General features: G+C 35.1%; 1 protein-coding gene across 3 annotated transcripts in view; it reads right to left on the reverse strand.

Annotated features, from left to right (window-relative positions):
• Positions 1-2,421: 2,421 nt before the first annotated feature.
• LOC127846320 (kinesin-like protein KIF3A) overlaps positions 2,422-26,224 on the reverse strand; it is a 101,092-nt gene continuing 77,289 nt past the window's right edge. For 2 of the 3 annotated variants that reach the window (XM_052377497.1, XM_052377489.1), the window contains exons 16-20: positions 17,066-17,266; positions 11,869-12,810; positions 11,079-11,178; positions 9,832-9,900; positions 2,422-5,938 (exon numbers count right to left, since the gene is read on the reverse strand). In XM_052377497.1, the coding sequence (XP_052233457.1) occupies positions 5,661-5,938; positions 9,832-9,900; positions 11,079-11,178; positions 11,869-12,810; positions 17,066-17,266 (1,590 nt within the window). In that variant the 3' untranslated portion in view covers positions 2,422-5,660. The remainder of the gene's footprint in view (positions 5,939-9,831; positions 9,901-11,078; positions 11,179-11,868; positions 12,811-17,065; positions 17,267-26,224) is intronic. The other variant, XM_052377504.1, reaches the window with a different exon arrangement.

Raw genomic sequence — 26,224 nt, forward strand, 5'->3', positions numbered from 1 at the left:
TATACTGTTCGCATACAGTTATGCAGCTGTTGTTTACATAATGATGCGCTGTTTTGAAACTTGAAACTTGTTTATTTGCTTAAACGCCAATTACTATGAAAATACATATTCAATGGCGTTTAACAATAAGCTGAAAATAAAACGAGTTAAACAATATAAAAATAAGTAATAAACCAATGATAAACCTGGTAAAAGTATTCAATTATGGCGTTTTACAAAAAGCTGAAAATAAAGCAAGTTAAACAACATATAAATAATAATCCAATGATAAACCTGGTAAAAGAGATAAATTCGGGGATATTTAAAACATTGAACCACATACGGTATTTCGATTAAAATACATAATCTCAGAAAAATGCATAAAAATCATGGAAAAGGTATGTTTTTAAATTCTTCTTAAAAGATTCTAAAGAGTTCGATTGTCTAAGATGCTGAGGCAAGGAATTCCAAAGTCTCGGTCCAGCGGTACTGAAGCTCTTGTCACTGAATGTCTTTCGCTTATTGAACGGAACGTCATATGGGTCCGTGTTAGAGCCGCATGACCGCAGACCTTGTCTATTTGGAATATGTTTCGTGAGCAGTTCAGTGAGGTAATTCGGGGCCTCATCATTTGAGCACTTGTACATGAATGTAAGTAGTTTGAATAGAATCCTTGCTTTGATCGGCAACCAGTTCAACTCATATAACGCTTGTTTCGAACTGTCAAACTTGCTTCGTTGTAAAACCAATATGGCGCACATATTCTGAATTCGTTGCATTTTGTTGATTTCGCACTCTGCCACACTATACAGAATAACGTTACAATAGTCAAGGTGTGATAGAACAAGGGAGACAATGAGAATTTCTGCGGACTGTCTTGTAAGATACTTTCTTATGCTTTTGATCCTTAAGTAGTTTAACATGGCAGAACGACATTTCATTGATACATGTTTTTTGAAACTTAGGGATTCATCAAGGAATGCACCAAGGAACCGAATTGTTGGCTCTCGCTGGATTATGTCTCTTGCAATGTTTACTTCCTTTGTATGGATTTTCTGGAGTTGTTTTCGACTGCCAAAGAGAATAAACTCAGTTTTTGATGTGTTCATTTTTAATTTATTTGAATTCATCCAGTGGTTAAAAGTAAATGCACATTTTTCAAGTTCAGTGATTGCGTTCTTTTCATTTGAAGTGGACGGCTTAAAAGTTGTCTTGGCAATGTGATCATCAGCAAACCCATATACTGAGATATTTTCTGGGATGACATCAAATAGAGTACCAGCATAGGCAAGGTATAAGCATGGTCCTAAGCAACTATAATTGCCTCTAGAGTGTTAACAAGGTTTTACTATAGCCATATAAGGAAAAATGCCCCGCCCCCTGGCAGCCATGTTTTTCAACCAACCAACATCATTTTTTAACTCGTTTATTGGGATAAATCTTCTGACTAAATTTCATGAAGATCGGACAGTAAATGTGGCCTCTAGAGTGTTAACAAGATTTTACTAAAGCTATATAAGGAAAAATGTCCTGCCCCTTGGAAGCCGTTTTTCAAACATAATTATTTTCGAACTCATCCAAAATATCATTGAGACCAATCTTCTGACCAAATTTCATGAAGATTAGGCAATAAATGTGGCCTCTAGAGTGTTAACAAGGTTTTACTATAGCCACGTATAGCCATATAAGGAAAAATGCCCCGCCCTGGTGGCCATGTTTTTAAAGCAACCAAAACCATTTTCAAACTCATCCAAGATATCATTGGGACAAATTTTCTGACCAAGTTTCATGATGATCGGAAAATAGATGTGACCTCTACAGTGTTTACAAGGTTTTACTATAGCCATATAAGGAAAAATGCCCCGCCCCCGTGGTGGCCATGTTTTTCAATCAACCGGCATCATTTTCGAACTCATCCAAGATATTTTTGGGATGAATCTTCTGAGTTTCATGAAGTTTGGACTATAAATGTGGCCTCTAGAGTGTTAACAAGATTTTACTAAAGCCATATATAGCCACATAAGGAAAAATGCCCTGCCCCTTGGCAGCAATGTTTTTCAAGCAAATGTTGCCATTTTTGAACTCATCCAAGATATCATTGGGATAAATCTTCTGAGCAAGTTTCATAATGATCGGAAAGTTAATGTGGCCTCTAGAGTGTTAACAAGGTTTTACTATAGCCATATTAGGAAAAATGCCCCGCCCCCTGGCGGCGATGTTTTTCAACCAACTGGCATCATTTTTCGAACTTGTCCAAGATATTATTAAGATGAATCTTCTGACCAAGTTTCATGAAGATCGGACAATTAATGTGGCCTCTAGAGTGCTCACAAGGCAAAATGTTGACGCTGCACGCCGCATGCCGGAAAAAGGCGATCACAAAAGCTCACCATCCATGAGCACGTTGTGCTCAGGTGAGCTAAAAAGTTAGTTAATGGTATATTGGTTGCTATTTAATTTTATTTATTCTTTCAACAAGTTTACCTTTATTTGTCTGAGTCAAAGATACTATCATTAACAGCATCGACATACAAGAACTCACCACTTTGAGCAGAAATGTATATTGTTACTGTACATACGTCAAGATTTTTGCACACAAAAAACAAACCAACATCTTACACTGTTATCATTTTAATAAAAATATAGTTAATTCCTGCATTACTACAAAACCAACAATCTAATCATTACCGAAAGCCAGCTTGTATACATTTATTAAGTTTAGACAAAAAAACGGTACGTGTCGTAATTACTCTCAGTTTTCTGACACTAAATTTTTTATTTTTTTCGTATCCAAAATTTAGATACAGATTTTTTTTTTTTTAAACAGGTGTCTGAAATTTTAGAGACAAAAATTTAATGTCCAAAAATTATAATTATATTGAAATAAAAGCAATAAATCAATGCACAATAGTGTTTCTACTTTATTTAAATTTAAACAACTTCACAGATTTGCTTACACTTGCCTGAAATGATAAAAAACAAAAAGTAAAAACATACAAAATACTGCTTCCTAAAGATGAAGATATTTAAAATGCTGTTGGGTGAAGCGATTGTTTTCTAAAATACACTGGTTATTTTTATGTTTAAGCAAATGTTATGGTCAGTTGCCCTCAGGCATGCGTCTCCCAGGTTTTAAAACCTTTATCCTTTTGTAATACCCGTTGATCAAAATGTCACAAGATAAGCGTAGAGTCACGAAAAATAATTATTTTTGCCAAAAAAAGGGGAGTCCGAAAACTTAGATTAATTACGGTAAACACAGTTCTAAAATGATTCTTGCAAACCTTTCTGGAGAAAAACTTTCTTAATTAGGGAGCCATTGTCAACCTTTCAAATGAACAAATACAAACAAGAAATCCTGACCTGACAACTGCAATAATAAATGGTTAATCACTTCATTTTGATAAATATTTGTATGATCATTTTATAATCACAATAATTTGCGGTTTATCAATGTCATTCAGCTAATGCATACACAATACATGTTATTCCAAACTATAGTTAATTTGCTTAAATATCATTAACACAAAAATCATTTACAACAAGCAAATTCGTTGAATTGATCCTGTATATATGCTTCTGGACACACAAGTGTGATTTGACACTCAAAAAAGCATTTTTTCAAGATACAAAGGGCAATAACTCCGTTATTAACAGATGGTGTACAATGCCATTTGGCGTGCATCATCCTCTTATTCATATATATATACTCATACCAAGTTTCAATGAAATCCGCCAAAGCACTTACAAGATATGGCTCCGGACACAAAAGTGCCGGACAAACGGACGAAAAGACGGACGGACAGATGGACGGACAACGCCAAAACAATATCCCTCCGCCTATGGCGGGGGATAACAAACAAATATATTTATCTAAATGCAATGTTTACAATTTGGCAAGAATAAATAAATACTGATTGTGGTGTGATTGTTTATACTTGACTGTTGGGTGAAAATGTCAAAGATTTTTTTATAATGAAATGCAATATCAACTTCCGCTTTCCTAGTATGAAACAATGAAACAAGATGGTTATGATATCGGTAGGTGGCTCACCTGAGTTTAAGGCACCATAATAACATGTTTTAATGCTTAATCTAGTTCACATATGTTTGAAATAAAGTTATAAAATTATAAATATAACAAATACTGAAGATGAAACATACCCTTATTCGCTCATTTTAAGCAGTTGCAATACTTTTGGACCAGTAAGATTTATCTAAAGTTGTTTGCTACTTCACATTTATCACACCCAAAAGACAAAAGGCTTCATGTTAATTTTTGGAATCGATTTAATCAGTGGAAGGGTCAATACCACTGCAAGAAATCGCATGACATGCACAAAAATAACGTTCTGCAACGCTACAGAGTATAAACAACACTCCTAAGAAGTTTTGTTTGATGCACAGAATCTGTTGTTGACACAAAGTACACATTTACAACAATGTAAGTTTCTAAAAGTTCAAGGGAACATAATTCTTTCAGAATACTGTAATATATGTACAAAAAGAATGTCTTGCACATTTACAAAAACATATCTATAAAGTTTAACAGTGATAAAATCAACAAGTCTTGGTGGATAAGATCAAATATTAGGTTAACAACTGTTTAACTCTACATAGTAAAACTACTTAAGTACAAATATTGATGCAGAATAAACTTGCATTAAATATTTCATTTTCTTCTTTTACTAAAAAACTTCACATACAATTTCAATGACTCTAGGCCTTACAGCGCAAATTTGATTAAAGACCACTCAAGAACAATTTGTGTTCAATAACTTTAAAACCAGTTCAGCAGAGTCTGATAACATTTTTGCAAAGTTTCCCATATATTAATAACTGCAAAAAAGGCCTCACACCTTCTAGGCCATGTTTTTTTTAATCAAATAAATTTGAATTTACACATTATTTTGGTAGGGAACCATCCAAGAAACATGTATAAACATTTCTTCAAAGTAAATTGTTCATGACGGAGGGTTACTGATCTAAATTGCTCACTTCTGAGTGCTTTGTGATCAGGTGTTATAAAAATAAATGTTCAGCAATATTTTGTCTTGCTAAAGACCAGTAAATACTACATAATCTTTTGCAAAACATGAATGAGACATAAAACATGATAAAAAAATGCCAACAATACAATGCATAAAAATTATTAACAATTTATAATAAATTTTAATATAATACATTAAAGAAATATAATAAATAAAATTAACATTGTGTATTTGATGAAAGTGAATTAAACCCACTTACATACATGTAAAATGCAATTTTTGACACATAAAGCGTATCATGTAATATCACACATTTGTTTCTAATATCACAGCACATTATCTGCCAGTATCAGAATTCAGTTCATAATAGTATACATACAGATACCCAATGAGACCTATTCTGATATGTGAAAGAAGCACATTAAAGCAGGCTGCCTCACACTGAAAAACTTATATTTTCTTAACTGAGCGTAGTATTGATGTGTCATGTGATAGTTTAAACATGAAAGTTATGTTCATGTTTTGTTCACTCAAACGCCAGTTTTAAGACTTATCCAACTACAGTATGATCAAATTTAATACTTGTAAAAATTGTATTTTTTTACCATAAAATTCCTTACATATTTTGCCTAAAAAAATCACACAAAGTTGTATATTTTTGCTAGCTGGCAATCTGCATTTTAAGTGAGTCTATCGTTTGGTTCGTCTCAGTCTCTGCAACTCTCTCCTAGCTTTGTAGCGCCGCCAGGCACGCTGTATGATTTCGGCAGACATGCGAGCCTTGCGTATTCTGTTCACGCGGTTACGCTCCACCATGGCCTTGCTCATGTACGTTTTCTCTCGCTCTTGGTCGTCCATTGCGACCACCCTCTTTGGTCGGTCATCTTCGTCGTCAACGACGATGGTTGAGTTCTGAGTTGTGTTCAACGTTGAGCTCATCAGGAATCTCTGCATGTCAAAGCCTTCCTCTGGAAGTTGAAGTATAATTTGGTTTTATATTAATTGGTATTGATTGGTATGTTATCAGGATGACCTAGTGTTGCCATGCTGCCTGAAATAATACTTGCAACTAATTCTCTAAAAAATAAATAACTTCTAAGCCATAAAAATACACAAACAATTTTGACATAATATTTGTATATTATTCGTCAAATTAATAGGATCAAACAAATGATTTTTTTTAAAGTGGTGCAATATGATTTATTTCATTACTTTCACATCAAACTTTTTTATGAATAAATTCCAGATGAATGTGTAACTGCATTAAAATAAGCTGAATATGGAATAAATTCAAGAACTAGATGTCAGAACAGCTGAAACTATGAGAGGCCAATAATAAACTGATGCAAAAAATATAGCATTGATGAATTATTACACTAAAACATCACATTCTTTCTGACATACATGTCAAAGGCCTGACGGATACTTGTGAAATTTTGTTACAGTTAACTCTTTCAGTGCTGGAACCGAATTTTGAAGGCCTTTGCAAACAGTTTGGATCCAGATGAAATGCCACAGAACGTGTCGTCTCATCAGGATCCAAACTGTTTGCTATTCTGATAGTATTCTTTGAAAAAAATCAAAGAAAATGTCAATTTTAGAAATTCAGCAGACGACATTTAAGCAGACGACAAATTTCTCAGCATGCAAATGGTTAAACCTTCACACTGCCCACTCAATCCACAAAACAGATGTTACATGATTACATGCTGTTTATGACAGTTAATTAAATTGGCTGGCAAAAATTAATATTAATATTTTAATTAGATGATTTCAAATTTAGCAGTTATGCAATTTTAAATTTTTCCCGTATTAAAACTCAAGTGATAATAAAGCAACAGAGGAGAGACAAAATAAGTGTGTTGGAAAATTGGGACTAAATTTCTGATTGAAAGCCTATGGCAAAGTTATGCTGATTTCAAAAGCACTATTATTACTTATGCTCAAATAGCTTCTACACAAAGTCAATCTAAATATATTATATATATTTAAGCTATTCATTCAGTACTGAAAAGATCACAGATACTGTAATCACTTACACTAATGTACAAGATGAAAACTAGATCAAATGACTGAACTGAAGTGTCACAGCAAACAAATAATTCAGCTACAATAAAAATAAACAAGAAACCGTCGGAGACTGGTGATGCTCCCCAAAGGTTTTTTTGTCACAATATTGCACTATATATTCAGATAGAAGGAAACGTCTTGAGGGGCATAACTTTGGACAACATAATACAATGGATGTTTTAGCAACTTAAAAATTTCAAAGGGCCATAACTCTGTGAAAAATCATCTGAATAGAACCCGCTGATAATATGCACATGTCCTCTTAGTAGTGAAGCTTCCCATAAAGTTTCATTGAATTCCGGTCATTAGTTGCTGAGAAATAGCCAGGACAAGAATTGCACTATATGTACAGTTAATGGAAAATTTCAAAGGGCCATAACTCTGTGAAAAATCATACGAGCAGAACCGGCTGATAATATGCACATCTCCTCTTGGTAGTGAAGCTTCCCATAAAGTTTAATTGAATTCCGGTCATTAGTTGCTGAGAAATAGCCTGGACAAAAATTGTGCACAGAAAGACACACGGACACACACACGGACAGAGGAAGCGGCGACTATATGCTCCCCCCCAAAATTTTTGGGGGAGCATAAAAAGTTGTAGTCTAACGAGGCTAAAAAATAAGGGATCTTATTGATGGTAATAAAATCTAGAGGCTAATAAAATATGAACATACACAAATTAAGTGAAAATTATTCAAATAGGAATTGAGCTGAAAGTAAATGGTTTGCTAACAATCTCAACCATATAAAATGACATGTCATGTGACACGTATGTACTGCATTAATATAAGCCTCACTATGTGAAAAGGGGGTTAAATGCATGTGCAAAAAAAGCCATCCAACAAGACAACACTTTCCGCCTAAACTGGATTTTTGCGAGGAAGAGACTTTCTGTAAATGGAAAATACCATAAAAGCCGAAAGTGTCATCCCTGATTAGCCTGTGGACAGAACAGGCTAATCTGGGACTACATTTTATGCACATTCATTTAACCCCCTTTTCACATAAACATGTCCCATATAATATTCGGAGCTAGTTCAGAAATAAAAAAAATGATAGCCACACAATTTTGTAAGGTAGCCTAGACAGGGTTGGGCAAAGTGGGAACACAAAGTCACCTAACTCTGCAACGCTTTGTGATAATGTTGTAGCAAAACATGAGGTGTGTCAAAGAATATCATCGACATATGGAATATTTGTATTCAACAATACAATTTTCAGAAATGTCTTTTTAAATCATGGCATTTGGAAATAAAATATTAACTACAACACATGTTCATTAAGAAATCCATAGGTATTAAATCAATGCAGTTATGAAAGATCAAGCAAGTAAACAAAGAGTTCATGAACTTCTGTATAGTTTAGATCATAAGTTAGATAACAGCCCAATTACTTAAAAAGTGTTGCATCTATATCACATGCAGTACCATTAATATCACATATCACAAGCATTGATATTTCACTAAAAGTTTACAAAAGTGTTTTGAACTGAAGGTTGATTAAAAACCTCTTCCCGCCAGACTGTCACCAAATGTTAAAAAGAATGGCACAGATAATTATTTGGGCACAAAAAAAAGTGATGTATTCATATTTGTCATATTTAATGAAAGGAACACCTTAATATAAATTAATCTCAAGGGCATTTGAGCAAGTGAAAAAACACAATTCTCAGACCAATGAACTGACAGAGACTTAAGTTCATTAACAATTATTGACAACAATATCATCATCAACGACTATCTGTGTTTACTCAGTTAGTTCAGCACTGATACATATGGTCAAGGCTAATTGGCAATATATTTTATTTCCCATGACTTAATTCCACAATTAACCCTTCACCACTTGGATACGTATTTTGACGCCCCTTAGAAAAGTAAATTCAATTGAAGACCTTTCTTACAAAATTCAAGTTTTAAAGGCTTCATTTCCAACCCTTAGATACAGATGAGAAGCAAACAGCATAAAACCTGAACAGACTGAGAGTTTTTTGCAGGCTGTTCTGGTTTTATGCTGTTTGCCATTTCAATTGGCTTCTGAGTGGGAAAGGGTTAATACAGTGGCAATTAAGGGAGTCAAACCATCAGACATTAATTCATCACCATGATTCTTCCTTCAAACATTCTGTCTCTAATGCTGGGAGTGTAACGTGGTGTTTGCAGAAGCAAGTAAAATGGTAGTCTCTTTAAAAATTTACTTATACTGGTTATTCTATCATGATATTGTTGAAATTGTGCATGCAATCTACTATTATTTAATAGTCTATTTATTTAACTGTACACAATCAATTGCATTTATAATAATAGATCTTAGTATGTAGGTAGTTTAGTAGACACTATTCTGAGACACTTCTTATATATTCCATGGATTCCTTCGATGATGATTTCGAAGTATTTTAGGGCATAATGACCTCATTAGATGCACCACGGTACACAAAATTCATTCAATCAAAATGCAATCAATTAACTTGAATGTATGTGCAACCAATACACATGAACTTGGACAAGCTGTCAAATTAAGTGTACAAAAGAGACATCTTTTTCACTTTATTGATACATACATACAATTGATTTATGGGCCAAGATTGAGATTATAAAAACCTAGCATAAATTATGCACATCAGCCAAATGCACACGACAACAATTCGTAAGGCATCAAAAAGTAAATTAAATTATTATGGGTCCTGAATAATGTCATCGACACTATTAAGCTAAGCATATATTATACACATGAGCTAAACAAACAGCACACATCTACATCAAACCTAGGCATTTTGGTTAGCGTCTAGACGTACTTTGCCCCCGGGGCACGAGCCCAAACTCCCGCCATGGCGCCTCGGTCTCGTACCTATCAAACCTGTCCACTGCACGGAGACATAGATAGGAAACATATCGGCGCATGCTTAAATTTCTAGAGGCATCATTGTAGCACTCGGTCTGATAAAATCTTGTCCATTTAAAATTATTCAGAGAATATAATTTGGCTGAATTGATTTGCTGATCAACCATAAGGCTTAAAATGAGCCATTACAAAATAAATTGCCCCGACATGAATAACATACAAAAAGGTAGTCTGGCCCGGTGTTAACAAACAAGTTTCTGGTCTTGATCAGACTTGGGTCAGTTGACTATATGTGATGTTCTAACTTTACTTTGCAAAATATTTTATCTAGATAAGGCAGGGATTCAGGCTTCAATTTGATGATTATATTCATCTTATACATCTTACACAAAACACAATTGTTATAAAGAATCCATTTGACACGAAATCAATTTCTGACAGTTTTTTTTGAGGAATGACATGCCTATATATTGAAAACAAATTGATTGTTAAATAATCCAAAATATAAGACTACCATACAAGGAGTTGTATTCATCAACAAATCTTAGACTTAAGTCTTATAATATAAAGAATTTTCTTATATCTTGATTGTACTTAAAGTACATGAAAATAAAGTAAAGCATGGCAATTTACATGTACATATATAATTATAGTATTCTCTGTTAAGAACGATATGTTAATGATATACACACCATTTTTAGCCCACATACATTCAAATTCTCAGGTATTTTTTTAGTGTAAGACTATTATTTAGTCTAAGAATGGGTTGGTGAATATAGGTCCCAATATTAGGAGCTTACATTGCACAAACTATCCAACTGACATTCAAGCTGGCACTTTTCATAGACAAAGGTTGTCTCTCAATTTCAATATTTTATGTTCAACTGAAAGTAACATCATTATATATTTTCGTGTATTCTATATTTACAAATATTTTAGTATTCAAAATCAAATCAAAGCATGATTGTGTTTGATTGTGCTTCTTTAACATGAATACTAGTTATCAAATTTTTCCAAAGTTTAAGTTTCAAATATTTTCCAAAAGAAATTTTTCACTTCTCTTAAAATATGTATTAAAACAAAAGTTATTAAGGCATGTCTTTCAGTTGAACATAGGCACACATATATATGCTATCATAAACCTTCAACATGATTAATAAAGGATCATGCTACACAATTTTGCAGGGGGAATCTTCATACCTGCAGACGAGGGTCTAGGTCTTGGTTTGGGGTCTCGTCTTCTTGGAGGCTGGGCATCACGGAAATTGCGAAACTTCTTTGGCAAAACAGTTGAGTCATCCTTAAGGATAAATGTTTTAATACAAACTGTTATCCATATGTAGGAGATGTAAATCTTGTCAATATACACTGTTATCTATATAAAGGGGGTGGTTCAAATGCTATTGTGAGAAAATCACTGCAGATCTGCTTCAAACAATTTTAGTTTAAACCTATTTATTTTAGCTTGATTGCATGGTAAGCCTCAGGCTTATCAAAACGCTCTTGAGACCGTTTCCTGGGCCTAGAACCAGTACTTGGTGTCTTTAGGAGAAATCTAAAGAACTTTACCAGTGGGGATTGATCCTGTGACCACCCGGTCGCTAAGCAGACACCTTATCCATTACACCACTGCGACCTCAAACAATTTTCTTGAATCTAACTCTGATCATAAAGCTCTGACCAACACTATTGACAACTTAATAAGCAAAATCTACCAAAGAAGTCATATGGTGCAATGGTGAAAATAATGTGCAAAGTGAATATAATATCAAACGTTTTTTATATATGATGTCTTTTAAGAACAATCTGGCAAACAACCAAGGGACAATGCATTTCTCATATGATGTTATGAACTTGATATAAATTTGTTAACATGAACAAGTTCATACACAAAGTGAAATGCAAGCTGAAAAGGTATATAGTTTGCTATAAATGTGAAATACCAAAAATCTTGATACAATTTAACGTTCTGACATTCTGCTATACATACCCCATAGTCTGGCTCCTGCTTGAAAGACTCTGTAGATCTGGAGTCCTTGACCTTTAATGATCTCTGGCCCTGACCTTTGACCCCTCGCAGTGGTGAGGTGGCCTTCTGAGATTCCAGGTAGGGGTTAGGCCTGTACTTGGAGGTGCGGGCATACTGCTCGTAGTCCTTGTCATCCGGAAGAAGTTTGTTGTTCTCTTGCCCTAACATGGAGCTCAATGCTGAATCAAAGTTTTTGGAAGACAGGTTCATTTTTCTTGCATCAAACTGATCACCGTTTGATATTCCATTTACATACTCACTAGGCATATAAGTTCTTTGGTCATTGTTTTTCCTTTCATTGTTTCGCTGAATTTTACTAGTGTTCAATTCTTTCTCAAATCTCTTGCTTTGAATTTCAAGCATGTCATCTTCCGTTAAAACCGTCTTCTTTCCAGGATTCACAAACCTTAACTCCTCTACCTCACTTTTACTCACAGCACTTTCATTCTGGTCCACATGACTAGTGTTCACATCACCGTTCTGATTCTGGAAAGACAAATTCGAAGGCGTTGTTGGCCTTGAATAGTTTGCCTCCCATTTGTTTGTAGGATCTTTCTCAGTCTTTCTTGGCGCATAAAACTCCTTGCTGGGAACACTAGCACTAGATATATTCAATTCTGACTGTTCAGAAACACTTAAATTGAGCAACTGCCCCCCATTTAAATTGTTTTTCTTAAAATGAAGGTCACTGGTGCCACTTTTATTTTCAAGGTTTTCTTGCTTTTGGCGAGAATGGTTGCTCTCACCAATTTCGTCTCCATTCTGTGCACTCACATTAAGGAAGGACTTGCCAGACGACATGGCTTCCTTGAGCTCACGGAGTTTCTGGCGCGTTGCTAACTCCTTCATTTCCATCAGGTTGGCATTGGCAATGATCTTTTGCTGCTCTACCTGAAGCTTGGCCTGAAATCATTTTTGGGAAAATAAGTTACTTTTATAGCCTACAATTATGATAATAAAACACAAGGCACAAAATTGTCAGAAAACCAGGTTTTCCATGTGAAAAAAAAGTCTGATAAAGACAAACAACTCAAACTAAACTGATTGTTTATAATTACCCCCCTTTGTTTCAAATTAAATCTATTTTTAGTCGTGGCGACCTTAACCTTAGAGATATTGACGTAATTCTTTTGTGCGACACACCGTCCAATGATGGTGAACAAATGTGCCAAATGATTTTAAAATCTCACAATGAATGACATAGTTATGGCCCGGACAAGCTCATTTATGGCCATTTTTGACCTTTGAACTCAAAGTGTGACCTTGGAGATATTGACGTAATTCTTTAGCGCGACACACCGTCTAATGATGGTGAACAAGTGTGCCAAATGATTTTAAATCTCACAATGAACGACAAAGTTTTGGCCTTTCCCCCCACCCGCCAGCCAGCCAGACCGCCTGCCCGCCGACAGTCGCCAATCTAATAACCATTTTTTTCCTTCGGAAAACCTGGTTAATAAAAATATGTTCAGGTTGGCATTGGCAATGATCTTTTGCTGCTCTACCTGAAGCTTGGCCTGAAATAATTTTTGGGAAAATAAGTTACTTTTATAGCCTACAATTATGATAATAAAACACAAGGCACAAAATTGTCAGAAAACCAGGTTTTCCATGTGAAAAAAAGTCTGATAAAGACAAACAACTCAAACTAAACTGATTGTTTATAATTACCCCCCCTTGTTTCAAATTAAATCTATTTTTAGTCGTGGCGACCTTAACCTAAAAGATATTGACGTAATTCTTTTGTGCGACACACCGTCCAATGATGGTGAATAAATGTGCCAAATGATTTTAAAATCTCACAATGAATGACATAGTTATGGCCAGGACAAGCTCATTTATGGCCATTTTTGACCTTTGAACGCAAAGTGTGACCTTGGAGATATTGACGTAATTCTTTAGCGCGACACACCGTCTAATGATGGTGAACAAGTGTGCCAAATGATTTTAAAATCTCACAATGAACGACAAAGTTTTGGCCCGGGCAAGCTTGTTCCCCCCACCCGCCAGCCAGCCAGACCGCCTGCCCGCCGACAGTCGCCAATCTAATAACCATTTTTTTCCTTCGGAAAACCTGGTTAATAAAAATATGTTATGACAGCAGTTTAAAAGTGATACTGCAGTGAACAGGGATACAGAAAAAATGCAAAGAGTCCACAAGCACTGGGCCCCTAAAATGTGCGTTGTGCCTCTAGATTTTCTAAAACACTCAAATGTCTTCTATTCCAGATGTACTGAATGTGAACTTTGAAAAAAATGTTTGTTTGAAATTTCTGTAATTTGTCAGTTGTTTACAAACCAAACACGTCATCAAATACCCTGCGACACATCATCTAATAAGCCATGTCAATGCTAGACCAACTAACCACCAAGCCATATCTACTATGTAAAAGGTACTTTCTTAATGCAGAGCATATTAAAAGGTGTTTATATCAATTTTAAAATGATAATTTTATACACAAAAAAAACAACACAAAAATATATTTAACAAGAGTGCCAAACTGTCACAAGATACGCCCGTTTGAAGATTTCTTCTGACCAAATTTGGTAAAGTTCGGATGAAAACTACTTCAATTAGAGAGCGGACATCATGCTATATCCTTGAAATGCATTGAGTGACCTCATGACCTAGTTTTTGACCCGGCATGACCCATATTCGAACTTGACCTAGATATTGTCTCAATACAACTTCTGACCAAGTTGAGTGAAGATCGGATGAAAACTACTTCAATTACTGAGCGCACACCATGCTAAATCCGTGAAATGCACTAAGTGACCCCGTGACCTTGTTTTTGACCCAGCATGACCCATATTCACACTTGACCTAGATATTGTCTAGATACAACTTCTGACCAAATTTGATGAAGATCGGATGAAAGCTACTTCAATTAGAGAGCGGACACCATGCTAAATGCATGAAATGCACTAAATGACCTTGTGACCTAGTTTTTAACCCGGCATGACCCATATTCGAACTTGACCTAATTTTGTCTAGATACAAATTCTGACCAAATTTGGTGAAGATCGGATGAAAACTACTTCAATTAGAGAGGGGACACCATGCTAAATCCTTGAAGTGCACAAAGGACCTCATGACCTAGTTTTTGACCAGGCATGACCCATATTTGAACTTGGCATAGGTATCATTGTTTTGGGACCAAGAGTGGTGTCGGATATGTGTGTACCGTCCAATATTTTCCAATTATCATTTATACCGTTATACCTCTTATTTAATAAGCTTTCAAACATATAAAATCAACTCATTTAGTCTAAAGAAGGGTCTGCAATATCTGGCAAGTAATACATTTGCCATGTTTAAAATAAACTTTATACATAACTAAAGATTAACAAGAAATAATGCAGAAAATGGCAGTTTAAGTAACAAAACAATAACTAGCCCTATTATGGTGAATCAATAAAAAATTATTAATGATTAACCAAGACTAGTGTCAAACAATGTTTCATGTACATGCACTAAGATCGTATTTCCAGAAGCTTGCCTTATAATACATTATGAGTTAAAAGTGTGATAAATAAACAAATTCGTATAATTTATTAAAATTTTGCTTCCAGATATTGAGCTGATTTTTGGTATATGAGTACACGTTGATGACCTACATATAAAGTGTGAGTTTTGTTTTGTTCCATTGATTTATGGCAAAGTTTTGGGCCCTGGACTTCATAATTTTCTCTATACTAACCGTTTCCCGATGTGTTTTGTTCTGGTCCATTGATTTTTGGCAAAGTTATGAGCATTGGACTTTCAGGTTTTTTTTCTGGAGGGATTTTTACAAAACGCTCTCAGATATATAGTTGATTTTTGGTATTTGAGTCTTCCTACATTACCTAGAGATGAAGTTTGAGTTTCATTCTGTTCCATTGATTTTTGGTTAAGTTATGGGCCTTGGACTTAGGCATTTTCCATTCTCTGAAGGGCATTTACGTGGCCTTGGACTTAGGCATTTTCCATTCTCTGGAGGGCATTTACGTAACGCTTTCTGATACTGAGCTTATTTTTGGTATGTTAGTCTACCTACATGACTTACAAATGAAGTGTGAGTTCCAGTCCATTGATTCTTGGCAAAGTTATGGGCGTGGACTAAAAAAAGTCTCTATAATAAACATTTTCCGGAGTTTTTTTTTAATGCAACACATTCAGATAAAGAGCTTATTTTTGTCTACCTACATTACTTACATATGAAGTGTGAGCTTTGTTCAGGTCCATTGATTTTTTGCGAAGTTATGGGCCTTGAACTTGGAAATTTATTTTTATTTCGGAGGTTTCTTACAAAAAATATTTAGGTATGTAGCTGATTTTTGGTGTGTGCGTTCACCTATATGACTTACAGATGAAGTGTGTGTATGGTTCGGGTCCATTGATTTTGGCAAAGGTATGGGCCATGAACAAATAAAATTTCTCTATAACTTTTTTCTTAAGTTTGATTGAGGAAATGCTTTCAGATATGTAGCTTGTAAGTGAGTCTACATACATGACTTACAGATGTTTTTTTCAGGCCATTGATTTTTGGCAAAGTTATGGGCCTTGTACTGCACAATTGTCTCTAAAATAGCTGCCATGTGGCTTCAAAGGGCAGTAGGGATGCCTTGAGTTTCACAAGCACAGGTTTTGTTCCATTATTTGTTGTTATTTCCCAAAATTCCTGACATAATCATTTTCTGTTACATTCTACATATACTGAAGGATATTAAAAAGCAATGAATTATAATTATTTTACTGAAGAATTTGCCATTGCAAAAAAAACACATCAATTAAACACAAATTACTTAAAACCAGATAAAAGCCTAAGTAAAATCAATTTTGCAAAAAAAAGCTATAACATTAGAATATATCCAACACCCCTCTATATGAATTGCAACAAACTACTTCAAGAGTGATAAAAGGTAACTAGTTACTTGTACACATACTGTTTATGCACATGCAGTTGAATTTTGTTATCTCAGACTTGCTCAAGACTATGACTATGTTACTCAATTCTGAGCTCATGTCTTAGAGTTATTGAAGTGCAACTGTACATTGACCATGTGTCTTTTTGGAGATTACTTAGAACTTAAAATGGTGCAGTCAATTTAAAAACTGTTTATGAAAACCATTAAACAAGCCAATAAAAATATACAGAAAAAAAGTGCCAAAGCACACCTTTGTCTGTTTGCGTTCCTCTGACTTCAACATCTGGAAGACCTGGCGTGTGTTCAGGGAGCCGTCTCGTTTGCGGAACTGTCCAAACTTGTCCTGCATGGATGTGAGCTGGGCCTCCGTCATGGTCGTCTTTCCCTCCACGTGCTGCTTCATCTGCTCACGCCTTGCCGCTATGTACTCCAGCTGGCGCTCGTATCTGTCCTGAGTGGGGTACAAAATGTGCTTGGTCTATTAATCCCTTTACCACTTAGATATGTACTTTTACGTTTTAGTAGTCCATTAGAAAATCAAATAATAAAAGCAAGACTGTTGCCAAGCAATATATGTCCCCTACCAGCTCCACCATTGTCAGAAATTCCACAATTGTCAGAATTTTTATTTTTTTATTTTTTTAATTTGTTAGCAACCAGAATTTTTGACGTAGGAACAAAATGAAATGACGTGCATAATGTCCATATTGCCATCTATCCATATTTAAAGTTTCATGAAAAAATATGAAGAACTTTTAAAGTTATCGCAGGATCCAGAAAACCACCATTTTCAGCAGTATTTCTAGTCTATTTGTTGCCATAGCAACCAGAATTTTAACGTAGGAACAAAATGAAATAACATGCATAATGTCCATATTGCCATCTAGCCATGATTCAAGTTTCATGAAAAAATATTTAGAACTTTTAAAGTTATCACAGGATCCAGAAAGTGTGACTGACAAACAGTCAGACAGAGCGCAAACCATAAGTCCCCTCCGGTGACAATTAAAGACCTTTTTATTAGATTTCAGTTTTAAGGGCGTAATTTTCCACACTTAGATTCTGACAGCAGAAATCCTGAATAGACTGCCAGTAACTTCCAGGTTGTTCTGGTTTTCTGCGGGTTGCTTACAGTCAGTATTGTTTTCTGCGGGTTGCTTACAGTCAGTATTGTTTTCTGCGGGTTGCTTACAGTCAGTATTGTTTTCTGCGGGTTGCTTACAGTCAGTATTGTTTTCTGCGGGTTGCTTACAGTCAGTATTGTTTTCTGCGGGTTGCTTACAGTCAGTATTGTTTTCTGCGGGTTGCTTACAGTCATTTTCACTTTGCTTCTGATGGAGAAAGAGTTATTAAGATCTCCACATGTTTGGAAAAAAAGAAGTTATCCATCCAAAGGTATGAACAATGCTGACCCATTTCATAAACAGATGGTAGTTTCACTCACATAATTGTATTTAATAAATATGGTGTTTATAAATAAAGTATGAGATTTTGAATGAATTTAAAATCTGTAAGCTCGGTTTGTACCACCATATTAGTGGGTAATGGTAAAAATCTAGCAAATTCTTGTGTAATTCTATTTAGTGAAGGCCCACACATGCTTTGGCCAAATGTGTTCATGTAAAACAACATGGTAACATTAAGGCTTAGAAAACCAGCACCACCTATTTGCAAATGGTTCATATTTTTTTGCTGACAGAATAAACATATTTTTTGTTCAATGCCTCTCTAGATTTCTTTGTCTTAACTTATTTTATCCAATTCTTACCTAGCACAATATACATAACTTTATTTTATATCCAATGCTTTTTAAGTATAATATCCACACTAATTTGACTTTAATCCTATGTTTACCTAGTATATTATTACGTGCATTATTTTGAAAATAAATGGAAGAAAAATAATGAATAATTATTAAACAAGGATATCAGTAAAACTGATGGATGCTCCCCGATGATGCTTTGTCGATATATGGGTAAATTGTGTGGAAAAAAGTGTGATCTTGAGAAAATCTATTATTAGCTTCGGTAACCTTGTCTTGACCCCAGTGACCTCAAACCTCATCAAAAGGTAGGGGTCCATGCAAGGTACCTACATGCCAAATATATAAGAGATCGGTCAAGTATTGAAGGCGCTATGAGAAACTGTAACCAAAGTGTGACCTTGAGAAAATCTATTACTTGCCTCGGTGACCTTGACCTTGATGCCAGTAACCTCAAACCTCATCAAAAGGTAGAGGTCCATGCAAGGTACCTACATGCCAAATATGTAAGAGATCTGAAAAATATTGAAGGCGCTATGAGAAACTATAACAAAAGTGTGGCTGAAAATCTATTATAAGCCTCGGTGACGTTGACCCCAGTGACCTCAAACCTAATCAAAAGGTAGAGGTCCATGCAAGGTACCTACATGCCAAATATGTATGAGATTGGTCAACTATTGAAGGCGCTATGAGAAAATGTAACAAAAAAGTGGCGGAAAATCTATTATTAGCCATGGTGACCTTGACCCCGGTGACGTCAAACCTCATCAAAAGGTAGAGGTCCATGCAAGGTACCTACATGCCAAATATGTAAGAGATTGGTAAAATATTGGAGGCGCTATGAGAAACTGTAACAAAAGTGTGACAAAAGGAAGCACGGAAGTACAAACTGGCAACTATATGCTCCCCATATATATATATACTATGTATATATGGGGAGCATAAAAATGGCTACAGAGAACGTTCACAAGACAACAACATCAAACTACATGTGTTTATCTATATTATTTGAATATTGAATGTGTGCAGATTTAGTACAAAACATTGATCATTATACCATGCATATTATATAATTATTTATGTATTGCTTTTTAATCAGGAAGATTGACATAACCCAAAATCTGAATAACAACATGACTACCAGTTAATTGTATTTGTTCAAGTTCTACTGTACAATTATAAAAGTATAGTTATTGCTACATTTCAAGTTTTGTATAAATATTATCACAAAGATGAAAACAATTTGTGTTGTATAAGATACAAGTGTTATGCATAGTCATGCATGCACATGCATTGGTTTAACTTACCAAATATTATTATGGCAAATATGAATAACAACAAGCAAGACGAAACTAAAGATTAAAGCCCTTGTCCATCGAAAATAATTAATTGCATGATAAAATGGTATTTTTGTAATTAAAGAAAATGACATATCGGTATATTTTAGATTTCTAGTTTTGACGATGCTGCAAAGAAGCTCGTCTAAGTTATCATACCATGAAACAAGAGCTGTCACCATAGGATGACTTATGCCACCTATAAACGCTTGATAGAAGTTATGAGCTTTTTTCAAAACCTAAACACAGATTTTAAAACCTAAACACGGACCCTAAGTTCAACGTCAAGGTCACAGGGGTCAACATTTTTGTGCGAATGGAAAGGCCTTGTCCATATACACATGCATACCAAATATGAAGGTTATATCTCAAGGGACATAGAAGTAATGAGCATTTGTCAAAACCTAAACGCAGATTTCGAAACCTAAACGCGGACCCTATGTTCAACGTCAAGGTCACAGGGGTCAACATTTTTGTGCATATGGAAATGCCTTGTCCATAAACACATGCATACCAATAATGAAGGTTATATCTCAAGGGACATAGAAGTTATGAGCATTTTTCGAAACCTAAAAACAAAGTGTGACAGAAAGACGGACAGACAGACAGTCCGATCACTATATGCCCTCCTACCGGGGGCATTAAAATTCTTCACAATGTAAAAGATCGAGCCAGTCCGATTGAGATTTTTCTAATCTGCATACCTCGCTGATTATCATTGAGGTTATATATTTTATCAAGAATGTAACCTGCCTCCCAGTTTCGCTGAATGAATCAAGTTCCCCACGGGTACTACTTCCTCGTACCCCCAATTTTTTTTTCGTACCCTACATTTTTCGTACCCAAATTTTTGCTCGTACCCAAATTTTTTGTTCGTACCCAATTTTTTTTTCCTACCCATATTTTGTTACATAACCAAATCTTTTGTCGTACCCAAGTTGTTTTTTTGGCATAATTTTTGTACCCAGAATGTTTGTACCCATTTTTTTTCCTACCCAAAATGTTTGTACCCACATACACAATTGTGATGATGTAGATAAACTTAAATAGATGCTTTTATATCAATCCTCTTCAAAAGCATCGTCACACCAGTACTGTTAGTACTTTGATTCATAGGCTAATCCACTAATGTCTCACATGCTGACAGTGTATTTTTCCATATTAGGTCAGTAGCTTTTCATATAAGGTGAGTAACACTTAATGATGATACATACGTAAACTATAAATAGCTTACTTTTATCTGTTTCAACATTGATGCTGGAGAAAGAATGATACTCAGTAAGATAAATTTGTACCACTGTTTTAGGGTAGTAAATTCATATTGTTGCCTTATATAAATTTGCTTACAAGGTAAATTTAATATACTAAGATATTATAGTTGCATTAGTAAACAAGCATTCAAGTGATTTGCTTTGAAAAATGAAAGCTTCAATGTTACTAAAAATGCCCATGACACAAGATGGCCATGATGGCCCTGAATCGCTCACCTGACTAACCTTGCTACATCAACTTAAATTCTATCAGACCCATATACAATCCGGAGTCAGATTTCATTAATTAATACATTCTGACAAAATTTCATTAAGATGTGCTGAAAACTGTGACCTCTTCCATCTACACAAGGTTTTACTAGAATTGGCCATGGTGACCTAATTTTTGACCCCAGATGACCCATATACAATCCAAAATCAGATATTATCAAGATAAACATTCTGACTATATTTCATTAAGATCAGATGAAAACTATGACCTCTATTGTCTACACAAGGTTTTTCTATGATTTGACCTAGTGACCTAGTTTTTGACCCCAAATGACTCAAGTACAATCCCAACCCAGATTTCATCAAGATTAACATTCTGGCCAAACATAATAAAGATTGGATGAAAACTGTAACCTCTACTGTCTACAAAGTTTTTTTAAAATTTGACCTAGTGACCTATTTTGTGACCCCAGATGACCCAAATACTATCCCAATCCAGACTTTAACAAGACAAACATTCTGACCATATTTCATTAAGATCTGATGAAAACTGTGACCTCTATTGTCTACACAAGGTTTTTTCTATTTTTTGACCTAGTGACCTAGTTTTTGACCCCAGATGACCCAAATACTATCCCAACCCAGATTTCATCAAGATAAACATTCTGACCAAATTTCATAAAGATTGGATGAAAACTGTGACCTCTATTGTCTACACAAGGTTTTTCTATTATTTGACCTAGTGACCTAGTTTTTGACCCCAGATGACCCAAATACAATCCCAACCCAAATTTCATCAAGATAAACATTCTGACCAAATTTCATAAAGATTGGATGAAAACTGTGACCTCTACTGTCTACACAAACAAACTGTTGACGGACACACGCACGCACGCATGCACGCACACACGCACAACAGACGCCGGACATCTTACGGTCACATAAGCTCACCATGTCACTTCTTGACAGGTGAGCTAAAAAAGTGACCATCATTGTAGTACAGAGGAAAATAAAGAGAAGGACAGAGAAGTAAAAATAAGGAAAAATTATGATAGCACATTTTTTCGGCGTCAGCTGTATACGCCAGCTTTTCACCTTAGCCTGACCTTTGTTAGCGTCCAATAGAATTCAAATAAAACTTCCCGCGGCCAAGTACAGATGAATACACTTCATTGACTGCATTGGCTGATTTGATAATACCACTAGAACATTGGAAACATGTCCGCGTCTTTGTAACACTGTTTTACTGCGTGTTCAGCATGAAACAGTTTTATCTCTAATAAAAAGGCTTTATAGATAGAACAGTTTTACACTCAATCTCGACATCAATACAGTTTGTGCGTACATCTTTTATTTTCAGAGGATTTTCAGCGCGAGAACGTTGTGTACTTAAAGGCCATGTTCTCATATTTAGTACTGACTTCCATATTCCTGTCAACATGTTATATGTAAAAGTATAAAGAGCAGTGGAAGCGATGCCTCACTTTAATGTGTTGCATTTCAACCCGCGAGGTATAAGGGGTCAGTTCGCGGTTAGTGTGTTTGAATGTCAGAGTTAATATACAGGTCAGACCTTCTGTGCTGTTCGGAGTTCGCGGTCAGTTATATAATAGTTATATAATAAAGACGCTATAGCATGAACTAGGTGAACCGGAATTTTCTTTACCACCAGAAAGATGTGAAATGAAGATATCCAGCGATATTATTTTATGGCATGTCAATAATAGATTCTTAATGTGTTTTCAACAATACCATGATAAATATTATTTTTAATTAATTAACAAGAATTATTCCATCATATTTACTAATGTATTATTGCAGCATATTGACTAATGTATTAAGTATGAGCGCGATGATTCTCGATACTGTTAATAATCGAATCAAATACACGTAGCAATTCCCGATAAACCACTCAAACAGGTTTGTTCGAAGAACGCGCGTATACATATTTAAAATATGTACGGAGACTTCGCGTGTGGCCGGTTGACTTTGGTTTTCTTTTTTGTATCTATAGGTTTATGACCAGCAATACGTAATAATGTAAAATAAGCCGCGAAAACTCCGCGTAACATCCCGTACTGCGTTTGATGCAGCTAAAAACTGCACAGAAAAAGATATTAGCTAAACTTGATCTCATTCATTTAAATCTTTACCTTCCATAAACTTCAACCACAATCAACGCCGTATATCTTTTTTCAAAGATATTTCTTGTTTATAATTCATTGCAAAAATTGTATAAAATCTCATTACAAGATATATAAATAAATAAATACTCTTATTTGTGATAATTTAAACAAGAGGCCCATGAGGGCCTGAATCGCTCTACTGCTATAAACACTGTTCAAGTTTGGAAAGAATAAGATGGAAACAGATAATTGGATGAAAACTGTGGAATTAATTGCGTAAACAAGCGGGATTTCAAAATTTTCTCATATTCAAGGGGAAGTCATTCTGGACTTATTGCATCGATATAGCTCTTTTTAAACAAGAGGCCCATGAGGGCCTGAATCGCTCTATTGCTATAAACACTGCAAGTTTGGAAAGAATAAGATGGAAACTGTGTACTTAATCGCGCAAACAAGGAGAATTTTCTCAAATTCAAGGGGAGATTTTTGTGTACTTATTTCTCCGATACTGCTCATATTCAATAGGGTTCAAGTCCTCATTGATATAAAGATACTGAGCAAATTTGGAAATAATTGGATGAAAACTGTGTAATTAATTGCGTAAACAAGCGGGATTTCAAAATTTTCTCAGATTCAAGGGGAAGTCATTCTGGACTTATTGATTTGATATTGCTCTTTTTAAAAAAGGGTTTGAGTTCTCATTGATACAAAGACACTGTGCAAGTTTGCCAAGAATTGGATGAAAATTATGGACTTTATCACATAAAAAAACTGAATTTTCATTTTTTTCTCAAATTCAAGGGGAGATAATTCTGGACTTATAACTCCTATATTGCTCTTTTTCAATAGGGTTTGACTCATCATTCAGATAAAGACACTGTGCAAGTTGGGAAATGATTGGATGAAAACTGTGGACTTTATTGCGTAAACAAGCCTTATTTCACAATTTTCTCAAATTCAAGGGGAGATAATTCTGGACTTTTTACTCTGATGTAACCCATTTTCAATAGGGTTCGAGTCGTCATTAATATAAAGACACTGAACAAGTTTGAAAGTAATCGAATGAAAACTGTGGACTTTATCGCGCAAACAAGAAAAAGTCTAACGCACACACAGACGGACGACGGAAACCACACCATGACATAATGACATGGCAGCAATGACAGCAAACCAAATTCATGTTTTAAGATTATAACAGAAAGGATCATTGATGTGTTTTTATTAGATATCTTAAAATTACAGTCAGTTATGATGGTACTTAAGACACCCATACATAGATGTAGATAAAAATCTTTTCTGTCATTTGATAATGAGATCTCTGAGCCGGAGGCTTATATTATTTCGATTCTCTAACACCTACAAAAAGTGGAAAAAATAATTTGATAGTAATGTCTATTGCATATAAAGAAGTGAAAAAACACACCATTATTACAGAAAGTCACATCCCAAACCAGTGAGCAACTAGAAAATTTAGAATATGAACTGTCAGTGCAAATGCATGATGTCCTGTGTAGAACTTACTCGCTTAGTTTGTATTTTGTTCAACGTGTCTTCAAACCTTTCCTGATAACAAAAAGCAATCAAAATAAGTCTTCTGCTGTCAAGAATGGTACACTAACAATTTCTAACACGCCATGTGTCCATTGGGCACAGATGTTCTCACATTCCACTGTTATCTAAAAATTCCACTTATGTTAAACCAACCTGTTTTATGGTCAAATTTTTACTTTGACCTCTAACTCTTACTTTGACCTTGGAATTACAGAGATGCATGTTACAAGCTACACATCATATTATGATTGGTTGACATGTCTGCCCGATTTTTTTTTCAATCCATCTATATATATTAAAGTTAGTTATTTTATACATAGTTATTTCACCTTGATTGCGTTGCAAGCCCAAGGCTTATAGAAATGCTCTTGAGTCAGCTTCTTTGGAAGAACCCGTACTTTAGTGTCTTTAGGGGATATCTATTAGACTATTCATTAGACTTAAGAATGCTCACAAAAAGATTATTGTATCTGTGATAACTAGGTTGCTAGGCAAACACCTTATCCACTACTACAAGACCACCATGCTTAAAGCAAAGTTATGGCTGAGGAAATAATTTTCATGGCCAAATTTGACCTTTGACCTGTAGGTGACAATGATTTTTAGGGAGGACGACGTATGTTTCACAGGACATAGGTAATAATTCGAGGGGTGAACGGAAGACTGTTGTAACTCATATTAAATAAAGAAGGAGATACGACAGTTTTCCGTTCAGCCCTCAATGTAGCCTTGTGATGATGGTCATTTGAGGAACTTTATTTCAAAATCAATCAATATGTGTCAAAGGTATACATAAAACAGTATTGTTCAAACTATTTTATGGAAAATTTGAGAATTTTTACCTATAAATATTCCCTGTCCCTTTTATATAGGGAGAGCAAAGTGAGACTGCTATATGCTGTCTTCTTTTTAAGGGTGCCGTAACAAACTCTCTAAAGTTATTAAGAGTATGTATAATTTGATAGGTAACATACTTAGTCATGTCTATTTCAAGAATGCATGGTTGCCATGGCATAATGGATATGGTGTCCGCCTGGCAACCGGGCCAGAGATCACACGTTCAATCACAACTGTGGGAGCAGCGTTCGTGGCCCGTTATAATCTCCATATTAAATTTATAAGCTGAAGCAGCATTCGCTTACAGGTGACCCG

The sequence above is a fragment of the Dreissena polymorpha genome, chromosome 1, assembly GCF_020536995.1.
Source record: "Dreissena polymorpha isolate Duluth1 chromosome 1, UMN_Dpol_1.0, whole genome shotgun sequence".
Taxonomy (NCBI): domain Eukaryota; kingdom Metazoa; phylum Mollusca; class Bivalvia; order Myida; family Dreissenidae; genus Dreissena; species Dreissena polymorpha.